This window comes from Carassius auratus, chromosome 32 (assembly GCF_003368295.1).
Source record: "Carassius auratus strain Wakin chromosome 32, ASM336829v1, whole genome shotgun sequence".
Lineage (NCBI taxonomy): Eukaryota > Metazoa > Chordata > Actinopteri > Cypriniformes > Cyprinidae > Carassius > Carassius auratus.
The window spans coordinates 24407659-24429766 of NC_039274.1; the positions used below are offsets into that span (position 1 = coordinate 24407659).

General features: G+C 37.5%; 1 protein-coding gene across 4 annotated transcripts in view; it reads right to left on the minus strand.

Annotated features, from left to right (window-relative positions):
- Positions 1–583: 583 nt before the first annotated feature.
- The window catches only part of LOC113051902 (zinc finger protein 536-like), a 182082-nt gene continuing 160557 nt past the window's right edge, over positions 584–22108 (minus strand). For 3 of the 4 annotated variants that reach the window (XM_026216070.1, XM_026216071.1, XM_026216072.1), the window contains one exon: positions 584–2986. In XM_026216070.1, coding sequence (XP_026071855.1) covers positions 2742–2986 — 245 coding nt within the window. In that variant the 3' untranslated portion in view covers positions 584–2741. Of the gene's footprint in view, positions 2987–16393; positions 17515–22108 lie in introns of those variants that run through there. The other variant, XM_026216073.1, reaches the window with a different exon arrangement.

The following is a 22108-nucleotide window of genomic DNA, read 5'->3' on the forward strand; positions in this document are numbered from 1 at the left end:
TTATATACAATAACAAGTCATCTACTTGTTAAAAGCATATACATCGCAATATTATCCCCTAGCCTCATATGCACCTCCTCTAAAAGAGAAATATTGTTCATTTAGGAATGTTGGACATTATAATGTTCCCGATCACATACTGTAGAATATTATAGAGAAAGAAAACTGACATGGTTTCCTTTGTTTTGTTTTGTTTTGTTGTTGTTGTTGTTGTTTTTCAAGATGCACAATATTGTAGAGCTCTAAAATATGCAAGTGACTGTACCATTAAAATTATATGGTTACAGTTTATTTTGGAGGAATAATGTTGGATTCTCTCTCTCTCTCTCAATAGTAGGGGAAGTAACACATTAGCACCTCAACTTACAATCACAATGGGACTTACAATCACAATACAAAAAAAAAATGGCAAGGAATAATAATAAAAAAAAAACAATAATAGTAATAATACAAAAAAGTGGTGTCACTAAAAGAATTATTGCCTGTCTCAGAGCTCCAAACATGATCCATTAGTACATATTACTGGAAAAAGCAAAGAAGAAGTGCTATGAATGGAAGTTTTTTTTTTTTTTTTTTTTTTTTTTTTTTTTTTACGTTTATTTAATATAATATACTCGGAGTGTGCATACGTACATACATACAACAAGAGCAAGCAACTGACAGTCACCAGAAAACACAGCAGTGCGTTGAAACCTCTAAAGCTCAATGAAGTCACAAAGCATGTCTTTAATTTCCAAACGCTTATAGCCTTATAGAGCTTATTTAAATAGTAGTATTAAATTTATCAACTTGATTTAAGGCGGTGAGAAATATCCTAATAAAAATAAAAAGAAGAAAACAACAAAGAACGGGGAAAAAATTAAATAAAATGAATAATAACTTTATTTGGTTATGGTGAATTAAAGAATCCTTACTTGGAACCGTAAAGTTAGTTTGAACTTTGTGCATCTGTGTGCACCACTCTTAGACCACTTCTATCATGTTTTTTTCAACCTCTTTCTATCTTTCATTCTTTTTCTGTTGATATGTTGTGGTCTTAGGGCTGTGATAAGGGTTTATGTTTTTATTTACTGCTTAGTGAGGAGTGTGGTGGGTATTTGTGAGTCCTCTAAACTCCTCTTGGTGTGAATAGAGCAGCCGTAAGGCCCTGGGGTTTAAGTGCTGAGCTTCCCTGTGCTGAGCGGAAAGATATTGACTTTCTTAAAGTCTGGATCATTTCTGTTTATCACAAAACATTAATATCCACCAACCCCCCCACCCATGCATCTCTAAACCCTCTACCATACTTATTTACCTTCTAACCTCTGCTAGCCTTCAATGGAAGTTGATGCACTTTATTTTGTTCTTTAAGAGGCTTGATTTCATTGGCTCCAAACTGCCTGCGTTGTTAATCTCTTTTAGTAGAGGAAGATTCAGGACAACAAATAACAAAAAAAAAAAAAAAAAACTCGGGCCATGGTGATGCATATTCAAACATAAAAAATAAAATAAAATAAAAGATCAAGTTTACATTACAGACAGGTAGTGGAGAAGTGATTATCTATTTACTTCATATCTACAGGCCCTTCATAGTGCTACTTTTTCGGGAGGTCCATAAAGAAGGTAGTCCCATTGTGGTTTAATAAACACCACAAAAGAGCTATGGTTCCTTCATATCATTTCCAAGTTACGTTTAACAAATAACATTCAGACTCTTGGTAACACACAATCAATGTTTGCCCAATGTCCATCAGTTCGAAGAGAAGCAGCACTTGTTCAAGAACAACACAATTACTTTTCCGTTAAGAAGCGTTGAATGGAAATAAAGCACATTTAATGTGACTCCGCCATTCTGTTGTGTCACTTTAACTACACAACAATGAAAAAGAATGGAGGGGGATATCCAATGGGAGAAAGACAAGAAAGGAGGGAGGAGGGGAATGAAAGAGACTGAAGTGCTACCAGTCGTCAGAAAGGTCTGAAGCTGACCCTCCTGCCGCCAGGTTGTAGAGGCTAAGGTTTCTCTTGACGTTTTCTGAAAGGGTGAGGAGAGGGGAAATTTGGAGGGAATGGTGGTTATATATTCCCACGGCTATAGACGTAGTTCGGGATGGAGTTGAATTGATTTTCACTGTGATGACAGCTCCAGTCAGGCTGGCACCAAATGCCCAACCCCCCCATTTCACCATCCACATCCCTCCGTCCGCTCGCTCCATCCCTGTGCTTCAATGGCGCTGGGCAAATGGCCACTGGAGGTGTCATGTTCTTAAAGGGGGTGCTCAACAGCTCCCCTCCATCTTTCTTCTCCTTGCAACTGTAGCAAAATCATTGGCACGGATCATTTTTCTCATAAAAGCATTATTTTTGGGACAAAAGATACTCTGAAGAATTTAATGACAGTCTTTTTTTTTAACCTTGTCATTTTTTCCCCTCTTCAGTAATGTCTCTTCAATGCTCAATTCAGGCAACTCAAATAAGAGCAATGTATTTAGTTTCAGACTCATCAGAAATAGGGTTCAGGTTTCTCTACTTCATCATCTCTATCCTGAGCTTCACAGAATAGCGCTGAGGCTGAAGTGTTTTGATTTGGGAGTTTATGACCCCCAACTCAATCAATTTTTTATTTTATTTTTTGGGGGTGGATTTCTTTTCTTTTTTTTCTTTTTACAATGATGTAATGGGAATGATTGTAGGAGGTGGTATCATTATCACTTCAAACCCCTGAAATCCCACAGAATCCCTGGATTGAGTTTTATGCCGCTTCACTCAAGAGAGCAGGAAGTATCCCCAGAAAGAGCTTCTCCTGTGTTCACCTGGCCAGACGAGGGAAGATTCCCATCCTCTGAGTTCCCGGAGACATCCGAGTCTATGCGGGAGCGTTTGAACCGCCGATCTGGATACTGGCTGTTGTCAAAGGGCATGCGGTGAACACACAGCACGTGGGTCTTCAGGTTACCTTTCTGAGAGGCACTGTATGGGCAATAGCTGCACTGGAATGGCCTCTGACCTACATGACCAAGGAAAGGAAATGACAACATTATTGTCCAGCACAACGTCAGTGATGATTGTTACACATGTCATACACTTTATATCCAAATAATTCAACATGCTATGGCTGATTTCAATCAGAGGGCCTGGATAATTCTTGTGTGTAGTATCTGGTTACAATCACCACAAGATGGACGTTTAATCATCGGATTCATCAGTATGCATCACAAGCATTTCCTTGCTTCATCCATGAACAATCTCTGCTGTTCAGATGTAGACATTTTCATTGTGCAGTTTCCTACAGAAGTTTGAAAGTTCCCTTTTCAGTTTAGAACAAGTACAACTGTTTAAGAGATTGGATCTGATCATCAGTGCATTGTACACAATGGCCCTTAATAGCCCACACAAGTCTTTTTGAGGAATGCAAATTATGTGCCTATCATATCTGGCTCACTTATCAGGCCCATCCACTTAGAGCAAAGCCAGGCACTTTTAGCTACGCACTACTTTGGAACATTAATAACAGTACATTTGCTCTCCATTTTTCTCAATTCAATTTGAAAAGCACTAAATCAAATTAACATGGAGGTTTAAAATAGCAGCCGCGATGGTGCGGAGAATGTAAAGCGGCTGCATTAAAGGTGAAGCCATGACGCAACGTGAAAAATTTAAGCATCCTTAAATTAAGTGAGTACTGTCATCTGCTTGTATATGTATGTGTTACAAAAAAAATAAAAAAATAAAAATAAAAATGAAGGATTTATAAGCACTTTGTGAATGACTTTTCAGTCTCAACGGCTTTTGAATACTACAGTGTCTGCTGAGGCCTCGCTACAAAGGGGATTGCAACAAGTTTTAGAGCTTCCCATGTTCCAGCTGTCTGATAAGCAATCCGGTAACACACCACCTCGGCCGTTTCATTCATACGCACTTTACTTTCTCACTCCCTTACATTGCTTTACTAAGTCTGAGAGGCAGCATATTCTCATGCCACATTATACTTAGAGTGAACTAGCATCACAAAGTGTAAGTCTGCTTTCTTTCTCTTTTCTTCTCTTCATACTTGTCTATTTTCCTGAAGCAGGAAATGTTTAGGCAAACGCTAAAGGGAGTTGTCACAGATTGGTCCAACTGGCTAGAGAATGGAGTGATTTTCAATCAATTTTCAGGATAAACAGAAAGAGAAAGAGGAATATGGAGAGAAGAACATAATGTGAACTGTGGCCATGACAGGACCACAGGTAAATAATAAACAGAGCTCGGAAAGAAACACAAAAGAAGAAAGCCTATTGACATGTAACCCCCATCACAGCTCCTCGTATCCATCCAGAAAGCTTCCCTTTTCAAAGTGAGATAATACAGCCCCTTCAGGGTGATATTTGGTGGTCAAAATAATTGGCAACAATGAATCAGTTTTTCAAGGGGTGTTCTGTGGCAGAGCACATTTTTCTTATATCAAGAAGGCCTTCTCAAAATTTTCCCATAATAGTTGCGGGCAATTTTGGCTCGTTGCTGCAAGATCCTAAATGCCAAGAAGGGGCAGAGCTGGAGATTTTATGTACAAAAATTACAGTGTGTCATTCCTATCTCCTTTTCTTACTTTAGTGCACTCAGTCTCTAAAACATACACACAATATTAAAAATATTATAGCATTATAACAAAAAATCAACTTGTAATTCAATCTTAATTAAAATCTAAAAACAAAAATTGTGATGCTGTTATAATTCATAGTATCGGTGAACGTGTGTGTATGTGAAGCATAACCACAGTGATGGCATCTTTCTTTTTCTTTCTTGTTAGTTTTCTTTCTTTCTTTGATCTTTTCAAAGCTCTCCAGTGATTCACATCTACTGCAATGGAGGTGCCAAGTGATATGAACTAGTATTAAGAATTGTATTCCTCCATTCTCTTTCTCACCAGTATGTGTCAATCCTTTCCACATTCTTATGTTTTCTGCTCTGTTTCCTGAAACTGTGAGTCCCATGTGAGTAAAAATTTCAACGTACTTGTTACCAATGGCCAATAAATGTTTTGTTGTTTATGTTGTTGTCTGGCCAAAAAAACACACCAGAACATTTGTACCTCTGTTTGTACTAAGCTTGGTAAAACAACATATGGAAATGACAGTTGATTTAAATCTTTTCCCTCCTTTTTTCATACCCATTTCCATCACTTTCTAACACTGTCTCATAACAGAGAGAGAAAGAGTTCTATTATTTTCAGCAGTAAGTCATTATCACGCCTGCCTAATTAACCCCTGAAGGCCTCATATGTGGAGATCAGAGGGCGAAAGAGAGGTGGGATAACTGATGAATACACCCACTTCCTGCAAATTCCACAATATCACTCCATCATTGCCCTTCCTGCCGTCCATCATTCCAAAAATGAAAACAGAACAAAAATAAATAATCATTAATTCAATCAGTTTACTCTTTTTTTCTGTTCTAGATACACTTTCTTAACTGCTATTGTAGAGAGTCAGTATATGTTTAATCTTCATGGTCTCTGAAGACATGTCTAATGCCCCCTCTTGTGGCTCCTCCTGTTCTTGCTGCTCTGGAAATATGGTCTTTTTCATTCTCCTTTTCTTATCTGATCATGCACGCACACACATACGTTCTAAAAAACAACAAGATGCGTTTGAACAGTATGCTTGTGGTATGTAAGCAAGCAGACACAAGCTCCTCCACACACACACACACGTGCTCACACAGATATGGAGGTGCTTTGGCATGTAATCAAAATCAGTCTTATATAAATTGCATCCGATGCCAGAGCTACCATCTGTGAAAGAGGGCTGCCTCTCACCTCTGTCTGTCTGTGAGAAGTCACCCTTTCCAACGCTCAGCAGCAATGATTGCAAAGTGTATGTGTGGTTGTGTGTGTGACAGAGAAAGAGCGGGAGAAGGGTGTTGAGGAGGAAAAATGATTCATTTGCAGAATGCTTGTGATTTGCTCGTATATTATTATAACAGCTCATCAGCACATGACAAATCCCTTGCCCCACGCAGCAGAAAGAACCTGCAGGGCTTCAGCACTTTTACTGTGTGTGTGTGTTTACACACCCAAAGCATGTGTCCCTGTGTATGTATGGCATGTCTTTGAAAAAAAGAATACGTCATGAGCATGTCATGAATGTTTGTTTCTGGATTTGTGAGGCTTTCTGTGAAGGGGAAACTGCATATATAGCGTGTTGGGATGTTTGTGTTTGTGTGTGTGTGTGTGTGTGTGTGTGTGTGTGTGTGTGTATGGGCTGGCACCTGACAGACTGCAGAGCCTCTAATGACTTCAGATGCTCACTGTGAGAAACTCAAATCTGAGAACAAGCGAGATAGGAATACTGAAGGAGAGAGAGACGTCCGCCCTACGTGTAATTAAGGGTTTAAACACTCATTTCACACTGCAGATATGAACAAGGTCACCTGAGTTAAACACTTCCACTCTGTGTCAGTCTCACACAAGCAAGAGTGTGTCATGGTATTTATAACAAGAATACGTGTTATATTTGTTTTATAGAACAGGTCAACAAACAGATGGTTAAAACTGAGTTACTGAGGTTTTTTTTTTTTACGGCTCTGTGCAGCAAGTGTTGGATATCCATTTGCTTTTTAAACTTTCCTTCCGTGTGTGTCTCTGTTTCAGTGTCACCTATATGGAAGAGATGGAAAAGACAAAGTAAAACAGAGGGAGTGTGTGTCAGGGGAGAACGCAAGCCACAGAAGGTGTAAGCAGTAAAAAGTGATGTACCATCTGTCGGCCAGTAATAACCTGCGTGTTGTAAAGGCTGGGAGATTACTCAGCAAAGAGAGCATCCAAACACCAAAATCCCTCCGCAACGTTAGTGTGCCACGCACTACCTCTCCCCACCTGCTCCCAAAACCCCACTGAGGAAGATTCCACACTAAACCCGACATCGCACATTCAGATCCACTCGCTCTGATACATTAAACGCGAAACAGGCAGAGGACAGGACAATGGCATCAAGCTGAATGTCTTTTATCTCAGTTGTATCTACTGTATAGTTAGGATTTATCATTATAAACTTCAAATGCATTCACATAAAAGAGATTTCCACACAGAAACAAGGAACAGTTTGGACTGTTAATGAGCGCCTAGTCAAAATATTTCTCAGACAGAAAAGAAAAGCTATGAGCAGCAAATGCAGCTCTAATGGAAATCAGTTCATAGTTTGGAGAACTGATGCTGTAGTTTGGCTCTCTAGGGACGGAAAAAACTTGGATTTAGCGTTGTGGGTGTATGTATCAAAAGCAATCTCTAAAAGCTCCACCGGGGGAAGCAGCTCCCATGTTAAACACTGAACTAGATTACAAACTGCTGCAGCAGACGTACCTCTTAATACACTCTCTGTTTCTCAGCTATACATTTCCCAGTCTGCCTGCCACTATATCTCTTTTCAATCTTCCTTACTTGGCTTCATTTCTCTCTTTTCTGAACAAATGGAATTCTTTGATGCGTTCCAGAGCATTTCGTTTTGTTTTTCCACATGGACATGTCTGAGTAGATGTGCGCAGAAAGTTCCAGGGAAGGATTTGTGGGATAATATACCACTTCCTTCACTGACAGTGCATGGGAGGTGCTGGCAAAGGCCTGCATGGAGTCCCGCGATTGGTCAAGAGTTAGAAAGGCTCATGGGTAAAAGGCCGTATATACATCATGTGATGAGAGCGATGTGTCAGGCAGTCTCAGCAGGACTGTGTCTGTGTGGCCAGGGGAGGAAGAGTTCATGAGTACTCATCTGCAGTACTGCTCACTCCTCTCTTTCTCTCGTTCCCTACAGAGCATATTGCTGCACTTTCTAGAGCTGAGCTGTCATGGCAGACACATAATAAATGTCTATGAGTAAGTGAGTGTGTGCCATGTGTGTGTTTGTGCAAAGGAGAGAGAAAAGAGACCATCTCGCACCTGACTAGCTCACTCTGAAAGTGGTCATATTGAATAAAAAAGCATAATTGCCCCTTAAAGAAAAGGAATGTGGCATGGCTGAGTTAAGGTATTGTGACTCTGATATGTACAGCAAGGATAATAATAGCCTTCAATATATGGAACATTGTTAATAACTTTAAAAGCTTAAAAATGGAATCCTCTAATTCCGCCCAAAATAAAAGACCAATTCAGTATATTTTTAAAGAAGGAATACAGATTAGAAGTAAAAATGTCTTGCTTGTGTAATTTAAGGTGGCTGTTATTTCAACAACAGTCATCCTTTAAAAATGTACACTTGCTTTTGTGTTGTTTGGGAGCCCGATTTGAATGTCTTTAAATAAAGATCATGTATTTATGAAAATAAACAAATAGAAAAATATATCTAATGCTTAATAATAACTAATTTTCATTCTTTGAAATGTATGAATATATCTACTTATTTCAAATTCAGTATTCATTTCAGAATATTGTGTGATTTCTGACCTGCATTAATGCTCATATTCATTATTTTTAAATCTGAGAATGTGTTGTATGTTACTTTATTTAATTATTTACATTAAATAGCTTTTTCATTTGTTTATATTCATCACATACTGTACCACAATTACAAATAAACAGCATGGAACATCAGCCTTTGTGTACAACTAATTTAATTGAACCAAAATAGATGTAATCAACAAAGGAAATGACAGCAGCAATGTCAAAGCTAAGCCATTGCTAAATCATTTATAAATAAATGAGCAAAACCCCCAAACCTGTTAAAATGAGCTTTCCTCTCATATCATAGTATTATATATATATTATATATATTATATATATAATGCATGAAAAAATACAATAATCACAGAAATGTGACTAAATGCACTAAACAAACAAAAAAGAGACTAATAATAGAGGAATACAGATATTGAGCTTTCTCCCATCAAGTTCACATTTATGTAATTGTTGCTTGAAAAAAAAAAAAAAAAACAGACTGCGGTTTCTTATTGTAATAATAGCTTCTCAATAATTAGTAAAACTTTAATATAAGATGAGTAGATAAACAGAAAGTGAATATATTAACATTTGAAGCAAGCAGCTGTTTATATATGAGAGTGTACAATTGTGTTTGGCAAGATTAAATTATTATGTTCCTTCCAGGCTTTTATATAGAACTTTGTGTCTAAGGAATATTAGTTAGAATACCAAGATCTATCAAACCATTGCACCTCAAGGACTCCAACTTAAAAGACAATCAAAACATTCCCTTTCCCACAGGCCCAGGTCTAAACAGACAGATCCATGGATATGATGAAGGTATGTGTGACTGAAGCTCCAGCTCTGGGTCAGCTGGTGTTGTTCTGCTGGCTATAACATGATCCATGGCTTTCTAATGGCTAGCTAAGAGGAGCAGGGCCCAGCATCAGAGCTGGACCTACAGAAGGACTAAGTGCTCATCTGCTCAGGTATCAATTACATTTCCCGTCAGCTTTTATAAACACCAATACTGATCTATTTCCATGCAGACATAGACATATCGACGAAGGTGACTAATATGTGACTGTTTGCATGCAAGATACCTGGAATTACATATAAAATCGAATAAATGATCTCACTCTTGTGTTACAACTCTTTCCATCTCTTTCTCTTGAATTTCCCTTCACCATCTTCTCCTCTTTTGTCATCCCATCCTTTCTATTTTGTCCCCGGGATCTATTTGTCTGCTGTAAGAGAAGTCCCTCGGTTTGGAGGAGTCAGTAGAGGAGGCTTTTGTAAGGGGGAGGGCCAGGAAGGGCCACCTCCAAATAAGTTCCATTAATCACCCAACACACTCTAATGTAACTAATATTTTACAATTAGAGAAGACAAGACGGAGCTCAGAGCCATCTATCTCTCTTATACCACATGATCATCGATTCATAAGACCCTGTCTGAGAGCTGAGCAAACACACACACACACACACACACACACGCACACACGCACACACACACACACACACACCCTTGTAAGGTTGCATGTGTATGTGTGTGAGACTGTATGTGCTTGCCGATGATGAGCATTATGACACGGTGTGCATCCAGACGCACAGAGAGCTCTCGGATGGTGACAGATGACTGTTGTCTGCATGCGTGTAAATGAGAGGGGAAGAGTGCGCAAAAATGTGTACAAATGTGAAAAGCCTGTCAAAGAACCACTGATAAGATTGATTACGGATTGACTGCAGATTGAAAATGGAAATAGAGTGCAATTCTCCCTGCAGGCAATGCCCTTCTCTTTCAGATATCATGTAGTTGGTCCTAATGGCAAGATATGCTACTGTATAAACAGCCTATAACCATGTGACTGACTTAACGGCAGAACAAATATATAAAGTCTGAGTATTAAAATGTGTGCCACAAATGTTCACATCATTTCTATCAAGATTTACTGTGGTAATATCCATTTCTTGATTGAAATCTTTTTATCTGCTGTGTGTTCAGCAGCAATGGTCCTATAAGTTGATTTAGAGCGCCATCTGGTGGTCTGTATAAAGAACCGCGCTCTTTACAGTATGCAGCCTGCATGCAGGCCAAATGAATGCCAGCTGAACAAATGAGAGAGAGGACAGGTTCAATCGCAGGTCACCATCTGCCTGGCTACAAGTGCTGGCACACAGCAACCCAGCTGCGCTGCCTTCTTAAACACACCGGGTACATACACACTCTCACACAAACATGACACCATGAAGAGATGGAGTAGCAATAATGGGCTGAAATACTTTTAACAACACATAAGGGTACAGTTTGATATAGACATGCAAACATGTATGTGTATGTCCTTATTACATATAATATATGTCTTAAATAATAATATTTTGATACATTGGTACAGTGAAGGATCTTCATATTCATTCTTTAAAATATTACTATGATACAAGTAAAAAAAAAAAAAAAAAAAAAAAAAAAAAACACCCTTAAAAAGTCTACTATAAGCCAGTTCACTAACAATAGCTACTCTCCCACACTCATCATTTTTTTTTTTTTCTATTTTCTGACTATTTTGTGACAATTCAGTGTATGTGGCATAAATGAGCATACATGTATTTGTATTTGTAAATGTATTTATTTGTCTGTCTGTAGATAAATTGTCCACACAGTAATAATAAAAAAAAAATACGCTTGACTTTCATCTGTGCTCCACTGCGCTCAACAACTTCAGACAAGCTACACATATGGAGGGGGGTCAGGAAAAAGAAACGGTTACTTTTTTCAGGATATTTATTAATTCCAGGCCTTTCTCCATCTGGTCTAGTGTAGCTGATCCATTTAAAAATTAGTCAGGCGTTGACCTCAGACACCTCCCCTCAACAGGGTCCCGACAGCAGGTTAACACAAATATGGATCCCATCAGACTAAAGGAGATCGGGTTTCCCTCCGCTGAGACCCGGCTAACTCACAGGAAAAAGGTTAGGAAAAACATGAAATACGGACGTATAATGGGAAAATGTTTTCTCTGTCTGCGGTGGAAGCAGAGCTGTTGTGTGAGAATGGTTTTCATGTGTTTCGAGAGCAGGGTCGTATCTCTCTGAGGTATTGACACAACAGACAGGCCCCTGTGCCAAAGGGTGTCAGTTATCACCTGTCATTGGCCTATGAGAAGAGTGTGTGATGGGGCAAAATACATCTTTAAAAGATAGCTGGAGAGAGGGAACGTCCTTGAAAGATGTGTCCTATGTTTATATGTGTTGCCTTGATGAAGTTCATCAAAGAAACATCAGAGAAACAACAGACATATCTGATTATTGTATTTAGATCACATGACTGCTTGGAATGTCAAAAAAAGGACATTTAGTCTCATTGTATGACCCTGGACCACAAAACCAGTCTTAACTGTAAATTTCTCAAAACTGAGATTTATAAATCACATGAAAGCTGAATCAATAAGCATCGATGGTTTGTTAAGATAGGACAATATCTGTCTGAGATACAACTATTTGAAAATCTGGAATATGAGTGTGAAAAAAAAAAAAAAAAAAAAAAATATATATATATATATATATACAGTCTTGTTCAAAATAATAGCAGTACAATGTGACTAACCAGAATAATCAAGGTTTTTAGTATATTTTTTATTGCTACGTGGCAAACAAGTTACCAGTAGGTTCAGTAGATTGTCAGAAAACAAACAAGACCCAGCATTCATGATATGCACGCTCTTAAGGCTGTGCAATTGGGCAATTAGTTGAAAGGGGTGTGTTCAAAAAAATAGCAGTGTCTACCTTTGACTGTACAAACTCAAAACTATTTTGTACAAACATTTTTTTTTTCTGGGATTTAGCAATCCTGTGAATCACTAAACTAATATTTAGTTGTATGACCACAGTTTTTTAAAACTGCTTGACATCTGTGTGGCATGGAGTCAACCAACTTGTGGCATCTCTCAGCTGTTATTCCACTCCATGATTCTTTAACAACATTCCACAATTCATTCACATTTCTTGGTTTTGCTTCAGAAACAGCATTTTTGATATCACCCCACAAGTTCTCAATTGGATTAAGGTCTGGAGATTGGGCTGGCCACTCCATAACATTAATTTTGTTGGTTTGGAACCAAGACTTTGCCCGTTTACTAGTGTGTTTTGGGTCATTGTCTTGTTGAAACAACCATTTCAAGGGCATGTCCTCTTCAGCATAGGGCAACATGACCTCTTCAAGTATTTTAACATATGCAAACTGATCCATGATCCCTGGTATGCGATAAATAGGCCCAACACCATAGTAGGAGAAACATGCCCATATCATGATGCTTGCACCTCCATGCTTCACTGTCTTCACTGTGTACTGTGGCTTGAATTCAGAGTTTGGGGGTCGTCTCACAAACTGCCTGTGGCCCTTGGACCCAAAAAGAACAAGTTTACTCTCATCAGTCCACAAAATGTTCCTCCATTTCTCTTTAGGCCAGTTGATGTGTTCTTTGGCAAATTGTAACCTCTTCTGCACATGCCTTTTTTTTAACAGAGGGACTTTGCGGGGGATTCTTGAAAATAGATTAGCTTCACACAGACGTCTTCTAACTGTCACAGTACTTACAGGTAACTCCAGACTGTCTTTGATCATCCTGGAGGTGATCATTGGCTGAGCCTTTGCCATTCTGGTTATTCTTCTATCCATTTTGATGGTTGTCTTCCATTTTCTTCCACGTCTCTCTGGTTTTGCTCTCCATTTTAAGGCATTGGAGATCCTTTTAGCTGAACAGCCTATCATTTTTTGCACCTCTTTATAGGTTTTCCCCTCTCTAATCAACTTTTTAATCAAAGTACGTTGTTCTTCTGAACAATGTCTCGAACGACCCATTTTCCTCAGCTTTCAAATGCATGTTCAACAAGTGTTGGCTTCATCCTTAAATAGGGGCCACCTGATTCACACCTGTTTCTTCACAAAATTGATGACCTCAGTGATTGAATGCCACACTGCTATTTTTTTTAACACACCCCTTTCAACTAATTCAACTAATTGCCCAATTGCACAGCCTTAAGAGCGTGCATATCATGAATGCTGGGTCTCATTTGTTTTCTGAGAATCTACTGAACCTACTGGTAACTTGTTTGCCACGTAGCAATAAAAAATATACTAAAAACCTTGATTATTCTGGTTAGTCACATTGTACTGCTATTATTTTGAACAAGACTGTATATATATATATATATATATATATATATATATATATGTATATATATATATATATGTATATATATATATATATATATGTATATATATATATATATATATATATATATATATATATATATATATATATATATATATTCGAAATACTCGAAAATCACCTTTAAATTTGTCCAAATTAAGTTCTTAGCAATGCATAGTACTAATCAAAAATTAAGTTTTGATATATTTACAGTAGGCAATTTACAAAATATCTTAATGGAACATGATATTTACTTAAAAGATAAAAAGAAATATCAATTTAAAAGCATAAAAGAAAAATCAATAATTTTGACCAATACATTGTATTTTTGGCTATTGCTGCAAATATACCTCAGGGACTTAATACTGGTTTTGTGGTCCAGGGTCACATTTGTTCCACATACAGCGAATTGTACATTCACACGTACTACAGAAATGATTATCTTGACTGAAAATATCAGAAAAGTCAGAGAGAAAATTGAAAAAAAAGAGGACTGAAAATATCAGAAAAGTCAGAGAGAAAATTGAAAAAAAAGAGGATGAGCATCAATTGGCACACTAGTCTCCAGCTCTCACAGGTTTGGGGAATTAACACGGCTATAGCCCAAGGGTAGAAAGCCACAGTTAGCAGGAACACAGCTAGTAATGTGAGCTGTCATAATCCATACCACTCCCAAGTCACACACACACACACACACACACACAGGCCTGTAGCCCTGCAGCTAAAACCATGTACTACACTTAACTTGGAAGTCAGGGGTGGAGAGAAACAAGAGGACACAGAAATGTATCATTTCTGCTGTCTATCGAACAAGTCCTCTGCTGCCCTGTGTGTGTCTGTGCAACTCGGCTGGAATTAGAATTAGTTGGTTGTATAAAAGATTATTTATTAATTTTATTTTTCAAGTAAAATGTCAAGGTTTTTTTTTTTTTTAAGCTACATTTACTCAAAAACATTGTTATAGAACATATCACTGAATATATCTTCATTGTGTATTTTTTCCTTGTTTATAGCAGATGTTCCACTTGTTTTAAGTGTAAACTTTACAATTTGGGGGTAAATGAAATGTATTGCATTTAAAAAAAAAAAAAAAAAAAAGTTCAACCATGTTCTTTTTATTTGATCAAAAATGTGAATTATTTTATTGCATTTTCAAATACAATAACTTCTTGCTATTTTATTAAATTAATTTTCATCATCATTACTCCTGTCTTTGGTGTCACATGATTCTTCAGAAATCATTCTAATATGCTTATTTTCTGCTGAAGAAACATTTCTTATTTTTATAAATACTGCTTAATATTTTAGTGGAATCTAAAATATTTTTATTCCAAGATTATTGGATGAATGGAAATATCAGAAGAAAAGCATTTATTTGAATTAAAAATCTTCTGTAACTATTATAAATGTATTTACTTTCAAGTTTGATCAATTTAATGTTTAATGTGTCGCTGACAGATTTTTATTTATTTTTATTTTATTTATTTTTTTATTATAAAATAAAGCTTTAATAGTGTTAGAAGAATATACACTTATTTATATAAAGGGGGGGGGGGGGTATTTGAAATGTTTACATATAACTATATTCTTTTTCTTTTATGACAAAATTATATATGGTAGCTTAACATTTACTGCACCTTTTTGACACAAAACATTTTGTGAGATCGAATTTATGGTTAAGCAGCCCAAAAATGCTCAGTTTTTCACGCTAGTGTTTCATAGTTTGAATACATTTTATTTCTCATTATAAGTACAGTTCAGTAGTTACAAAACAAAACATCTGCCATGAGGAAACAGCAACCAAATGAAAACCATACAGTCCACAAGACAGTTCAGAGGTGTGGAATGCTCATATATTAGTCCAGAACGACTGAAAGAGAGACAGACGCTCAGTTCTACCACTCAGAGGCGGGAGCCAGAGGTGTGCTCATCTAGAACCAGTGTATGTAGGGATTGGTCAGTACCCTGCCTGTCATAATCATTTACCTTACATAACCTGTACTAGTTTACTCAAACTAGTTCACTAAACATCTTCACTTTTCTTTTGCTTTTTTCTTTTTTTTTTATTGTTGCATTTATAAGAAGGCATAACCTTGCATGAAAGCTCAAAAAAAAGATTTTCTTTACTCTTTTTTTTTTTTTTTTTTTTTTTTTTTAAGAAATATGTTTTGGAAAGAGTCCGACTAGAGAATATATTTGAATATCTGAAGAGAACAGACTCGAACGCATTGGAGTCTACACACAATGACTTTCTGTGAAGTTCATTGAATTGATTCTCAAAGCAACAGAGACGGCCATCATGTAGATGAGATAGTTTGAACTGCACAGACCAAATCAGCAGAGTTCACAAAAGAATAGAGAGAATATCAGATCACAATGTCAAGGGACACACACACACACACACACACCTTCATTTTCCATTAGCGATCTCTGTATACTGTATAGACTGGTTTTTCATTTACTATCACAGTGCAAAATACTTCAGGGGGAAACTTCAGTTTGTGTTTGCTATATATATATATATATATATATATATATATATATATATATATATATATATATATATATATATATATATATATATATATATTAGTATGAATTTATATGCTTGCAGCAACAGAAGAAGATTGTCAATCTTTCTTTGTTTTTTTTTTGTTCCTTTTCTTTTAATGTTATTGGTATTTTACAAAGGTGACAGGCAAAAATTACAGTACTCCAATCTAATACCTACAATCTAAAACAGCTAGCTTTGTAAATGCAACAACGCATGACTGTATCTATGGCTAGACAATACTTGATTCTTGTTCGCATGATTCTTTTTTTCTTTTTCTTTAATAATCGAATACATCAAACCGTTTCAGTAGTCAGTAACACTTTGCAACACTGATTGGTGGCAGTATATTACAAACACAATCTCATAACCAAAGTACTTGAAGTGAGCAAGACTGAGATCAAAGCGTGTAGGGTCAGGGCCACATTTCTGTTTAATTTCTGTTTCATCAGACATGCTAGTTCTTCTGTCACCTCGGCTGCTTTTTGTCTTGGATGCTACAGTGTCCTCTTTCTCTGGAGTTCAGCCCTGAACGTCTCACAAACACACCAGGACAACAAATCACGTCCACAGTGCTCAAAGAAAAAGGCGTAGCTTCCCTTTTTTTTAATGGAGTGTTCTCGTTTCCAAAAGTACTGGATTGTCATTCTTCTGCTTTGACGTCCAGGCACTGACTGCTGAGAGTGTGCTGATTACAAAGGAGTTTTTCACAAAAGTGTGCTTGGTCTCCAAACGTGTAGTGGGCTGGTCCAAACGTCCAGAGGAATTGTTTAGGGAACACTGTGAAGTTTCAGTGGACAGTGAGAAACACCGACACACACAGAGATAGAGAGAGAGAGAGAGGGAGAGGGAAGTCTGTTCAGTTTCTCACTCTCTCATTCTGAGACTGGCAACTGGCGGCCATCTTGGTTCAAGGAATGTGTTGCTCTGAGGGACAAGCACTTCGAAGTTTCAAAGTCAAAAAAGCAATTAAAAGCACAGAAAGTATTTATCAGCTACACAAGGGAGGTTTCAAGACACATAAAACACAGGAAGCAAAAAAAAAAAAAAAAAAAAAAAGCTCACTAAACATTAATAGATCTTCTTTCCTTCATCCAGCAAGAAAGCTTGTGTAGGAAACCATCTGAGCCGTCCATTTCATTAGTCTCTCTCTCTCTCTCTCTTATGAAGTCTTTTACGTTAAATAATGCTTTTGATAAGATAATGTCCTTCATAGTTCCAGTCCTCTTCCTCTTTTTCCATGGCCTGCTCTTGGCCGCTCAGTCCAGCAGGGGGAGGCGATGCTAGTTTCTGATTAGTCCTGCATCTCTGTGTCAGTTAGGCTATGTTCAGGGGTAAGAGCAGGGCCAAACCTTCGGGACGCCTCTTCCTCCGCCCACAGATGAACTACAGTTAAGAGAACAAACGCAGATTAACACCACCACCTGTGTCCTTCCTCTCTCTCTTTAATATAAATACATACTTTGACAAACCATTATTAGCAGGAAAAAAATGGAGAGGGTCAAATCAAACCATATTATTGTCTTTTATTTGTTGTTGTTGTTGTGATTCAGGTGCATTTGTGAACAAATGAATGACAACTGTAATGTATTTGTGTTTGTGTGTGTTTACATTTTGACAATAAACCATCCCATTCATATGTACCATTAACTTCTATTGTCACTAAAGAAAACACATCTTATGAATTATTAGGTAAAAGATACGAAATGGGTGATTTGAATACGTTCAGACTTCTTCCAGCTCTAATATAAATATATAAATATATAAATCATTCTAATATAAAGACAATAACTCTCTGAACATTGCACTTGTGCAATTACTGCTGAAGTTTGAATCTGGTGAAAATGCTTACTGCTTTTTTCCCCTCCGCTTTTTATGTGCTATCACCGTTTGAACTAAATAATATAAATGTTGTTTAATTCTCTCTATAACCCCTAAGAAAATTATTTGCCAATAAAATCTACAGAGTACATTTCTTAAGGGGGTCGCACACCGGACGAGAAGCGCAGCGCCGCGTCGCGTCGCGCCACGTCTTTAAAATTCGAACACATTATTCTCTATGTGAGTACACACACCGGCGGCGCCATTCGGCGTCTGTCCGCGGCGCCCAGCTACGACTCAGAACGCTGTTCAAATTTCTGCCGCGCCACAGAGCGCCATCCGCATAGTTTTATATTAAAAAACCCAAATGTTATAAACTGAAACTGAAATTAAAGTACAGCACACTTGTTTCATTCAAATAAAACATTACAAAGTGTTTGGTTACGTTTTCAGCAGCACAGTTGCCTAGACAACAGATACAACAAAACAATAACAGACTTATTATAATAACACAGATTCTTTTCATTAATTAACGTTAGCAACTCAGCTTTTATATATTTAAAATTAAAATAATAGATGAAGTTACAACTCTCCCATCTTGCTGCGAAATTGAGCTCACGCATTTAGAATGTGCGCGTCCAGTGTGCGATACCTCGAGTTGTCCTACATGTGGCGCGACGCGACGCGGCGCGTCTTGTCCGGTGTGCGACCGCCTCTAGTCATGTTCTTTTTTAAAAGTGCCTCTATGAAAATGACAAAATTAAATTAAAACATGCATTTATTTAAGTGTGCGCTCGCAAGCAATGTTATGGAAATGGAGTCAGTTCCCTGCTAATAATGGAATAAAACATTGTCATTTAGATTTGCCGAAGAGCAATAATGCTGACGCCCCCTCACTTTACATTATGCGCACATCTGAGATGTGCACTTCTGTAACAGACACACTTTCCCCTCAGATGTCAATTGCTGATAGAGATTAAGAAAAAGAATGAACCATTTTTGCATTCTCAGATACAAATTATTTTTGCACAGAAATAAACAAATACAATTATCACATTTTTTTCACAAATGCCACAGCTGTACTTTTCCAAAACAAATTAAAGATAATTGTTTATAAATGTAAGAAAATGATTTGTTTTTTTTTTTTGTTTTTTTGGTCATCTTGGATTCATTCGATAGCAAGTGCCAAAACATTTTCAGCTACTGATGCCATTACAGAAATACCGACCAATAATAAATGTATTCCACAAAAACAAAACAAAAAACGAAGTAAAAATTAAAAAGGGCACCCAAAGAGTAGAAAATGTGAATGTTCACTTTAAAATAATAATATGTCTTTCAATATTAATAGAAAATAATAATGTGTCTGTAGTATTCATCTCATGTCTACAACATTACAACTTATAGTAAAACATTTTAAATATGTACTATAAATTTCTTTGAGGTTCTTTGAGAAAAAAAATTAGTTCACCTTTAAAATTAGTATCATACTTGCCAGGATAAGCAAATGAACCATATTTTTCATTCAACTGTTCAGATTGAAGGCTGCATTGCACAGTTTGTCCAGTAGATGGAAGCATAAGCCCCTGAGTTCACAATCTACCCAAACTCATGTGGAAGATAAGATCTTGTTCCTCAATGTCATTTTCCTTTAACCTGCTGATATTTCACTTGATTCCACAGATAAAGTGGTTGTAATTTATCAAATCTGATGTGATCTGCAGTTTTTTTTTTTTTTTAAGACTATACTGCAGTCACAGCTCTACAGCTGTCTGATGGCTTTGTGTGTGTGTGTCCGTGAGGAAATTAAGATAATCATAACCATAATGATAATAAATGACATCCTCAAGTTTTAAAAACGCCTGGTCTCCCAGGGGCCAATGCTCTTCGTGACTTCCTCTTAAAGAAAGTTCTGGTAATGAGTTACAGATTCCGCCCCATATTTGATTTTCACTCTTCATTAACTAAGCCACCTGGAATGTTATTATTTAAGGACGCCATTTCTTTTCCCCAAACAACTGCCACTGCGATCTGGAGACTAGCACACCAACTTTACGATCCTCTAAACTTTTTCCTCCTCCTGTTCCGATCAATTCTGAAGTCTCCCTGACCGCATGTAGAGTGATTGCTTAATTATTTCAGCACCCTAGAAATCTTGATCATACTGTGGCCTGACGAATTATGTTGATATCGGTCTGTTTTCTCATTGGCTGAATCATGAGCTTTTGTTTTGTCCAATAATTAGTTTCCCTTGCCTAATCTCAGTTCAAATAACAATTAAAGTTTAATTATTTTTTTTTGAATGATCAATAATTATAACTTCAATGATTATAACTTCAGTTACACAAGCAAGCACCCAGTTTAAAACTTTAAATGGTAATGGAAATGACACTCTGTTCACCACTGAGTCAAAAGCAATAAAATGTGGCGCCCTCTACTGCTCAAGTCTGATAATACACTCTCACTGGAAGACGAGAGAGGGCCCTGGAAAGTAATACAAGGCATATGGTAAGAGGACACATAGCTCCAGGATCCATCTTATGTTAATACATGTGTCATTCTTAACAGAACGGCTAAAATGAAAAGGCAGACAGAACAATAGTACAGCACAAGGCTCAGTTAACAAGGGCCAGCACACTTAGGGGAAAAGCGGGGCTGTCTGGAGTCAAAGTTCTGACATTTCCTAACTGCTGCTTATTATTCCCGGCCCACGTAGTTAAGGCGAAGAGTCCTCCCATCTAAAACACTGGGCTGTTTTATACCCTGACCTCCCTCAGGTATTCTATTTTTACCATGAAATCTACTTAGTGTGTGTTTGTGTTTCAAAGGCCCGCTCGTTTTAGGTTTCCCAAGAACAGGGTTCATATAATTGGAGGAAAACGTGAGGATATGAATTAACTGAACTATTGAATACATGTTTAAGCAACCAGATAAGGCAGAGCATGCATTATGGAAAGGAGTAGGGTACATTTAATTCGCCCGAGGCCACTTGACTGAGATTTTTACCACATTATGTAGCTATAGAGCTTAGACCATTGGTAATATCCTCTATTTAAAGGGAAACATTAGCTCAGCTGTTTTTGGTAGTCTGAAAAGTCTCCGTTTTTTTGGATATGAATGAAGTCTAGATGTAAGTGATGTGGTTCTGCTGAACACAAACACAACACACACTGCACATTCTGCCACGGAGGGTGACTTTGTTCTCTCCCAGGCATCCGGTGCTGCTGGAAAAGAGTTGTTTTTGGCAAACCCGGACCTCATTGTACAGCCCAGTATTTATAAATATGTAAATACAAGTCAGTGTGCAAATACACACAAGCGCAAACACGCATATAAGCTGGCCGAATGCAAGGAAGTGCACCCAAATCGTATTTTTAGAAGGTTTTAATGAATACAGGATGTTTATGAATACCATTTGTAGGGATTCACAAAGACTAGAAGAATCCTTGCGCACCATCCCGTCCACTTCCCTCGAAGAGTAAAAGAAACCTAATGTTTCTGGAGGAAACGGCAGAATTGTTTGTTTGGTGCTTGTGTGGGCTAAAGATTTCCTTTAGAAAAGAAGCAGGCGACTTTGTGCATGTGGCACACTCGAAAAAGTCCTCTGCTCTTTTCATGTTAAAAGGAAGAAAGGACGACTGTAAAGGTAAAACAAACAGCGTGTTTGTTACTCCGGCAGCAAGCAAACCTGCCTCAGATGATAGAGAACAACACCAAAACTGTTTGTCTTGCAATTATTAACCAGAATAAGAGAACCATCAACATGCAAACCAGACTCTGACTCCATCATGAAAAGGAAACAAGACAGTAGCTCTCAGTTCCAAATCATCTTCCAGAGAAAACGGAGTGCTGGGATGTGGATGTGTCTTGCTCTCTGACTCAGTCTATATCTGGGGCAGAGATTCTTCCTCTGATACTACCTCCACTGAGCAATTTAAAGCCAAACACTGATGTTGCAATCTGTCTTCTGTGCCTGATAGCGCTTTTCTCCCTCTCTAACCCAAATTACTTTCTTTTCATATCTAATTATATTTGCTAATGATCTTATAAGGGGATAATGGAATGTGCTTGATCTATTACCTTTTTTTTGTGTGTGTGTGCAATACATAAATACAATAGAAATGGCTATGCAGCACTTTGAAATTTTCCATCATCCATT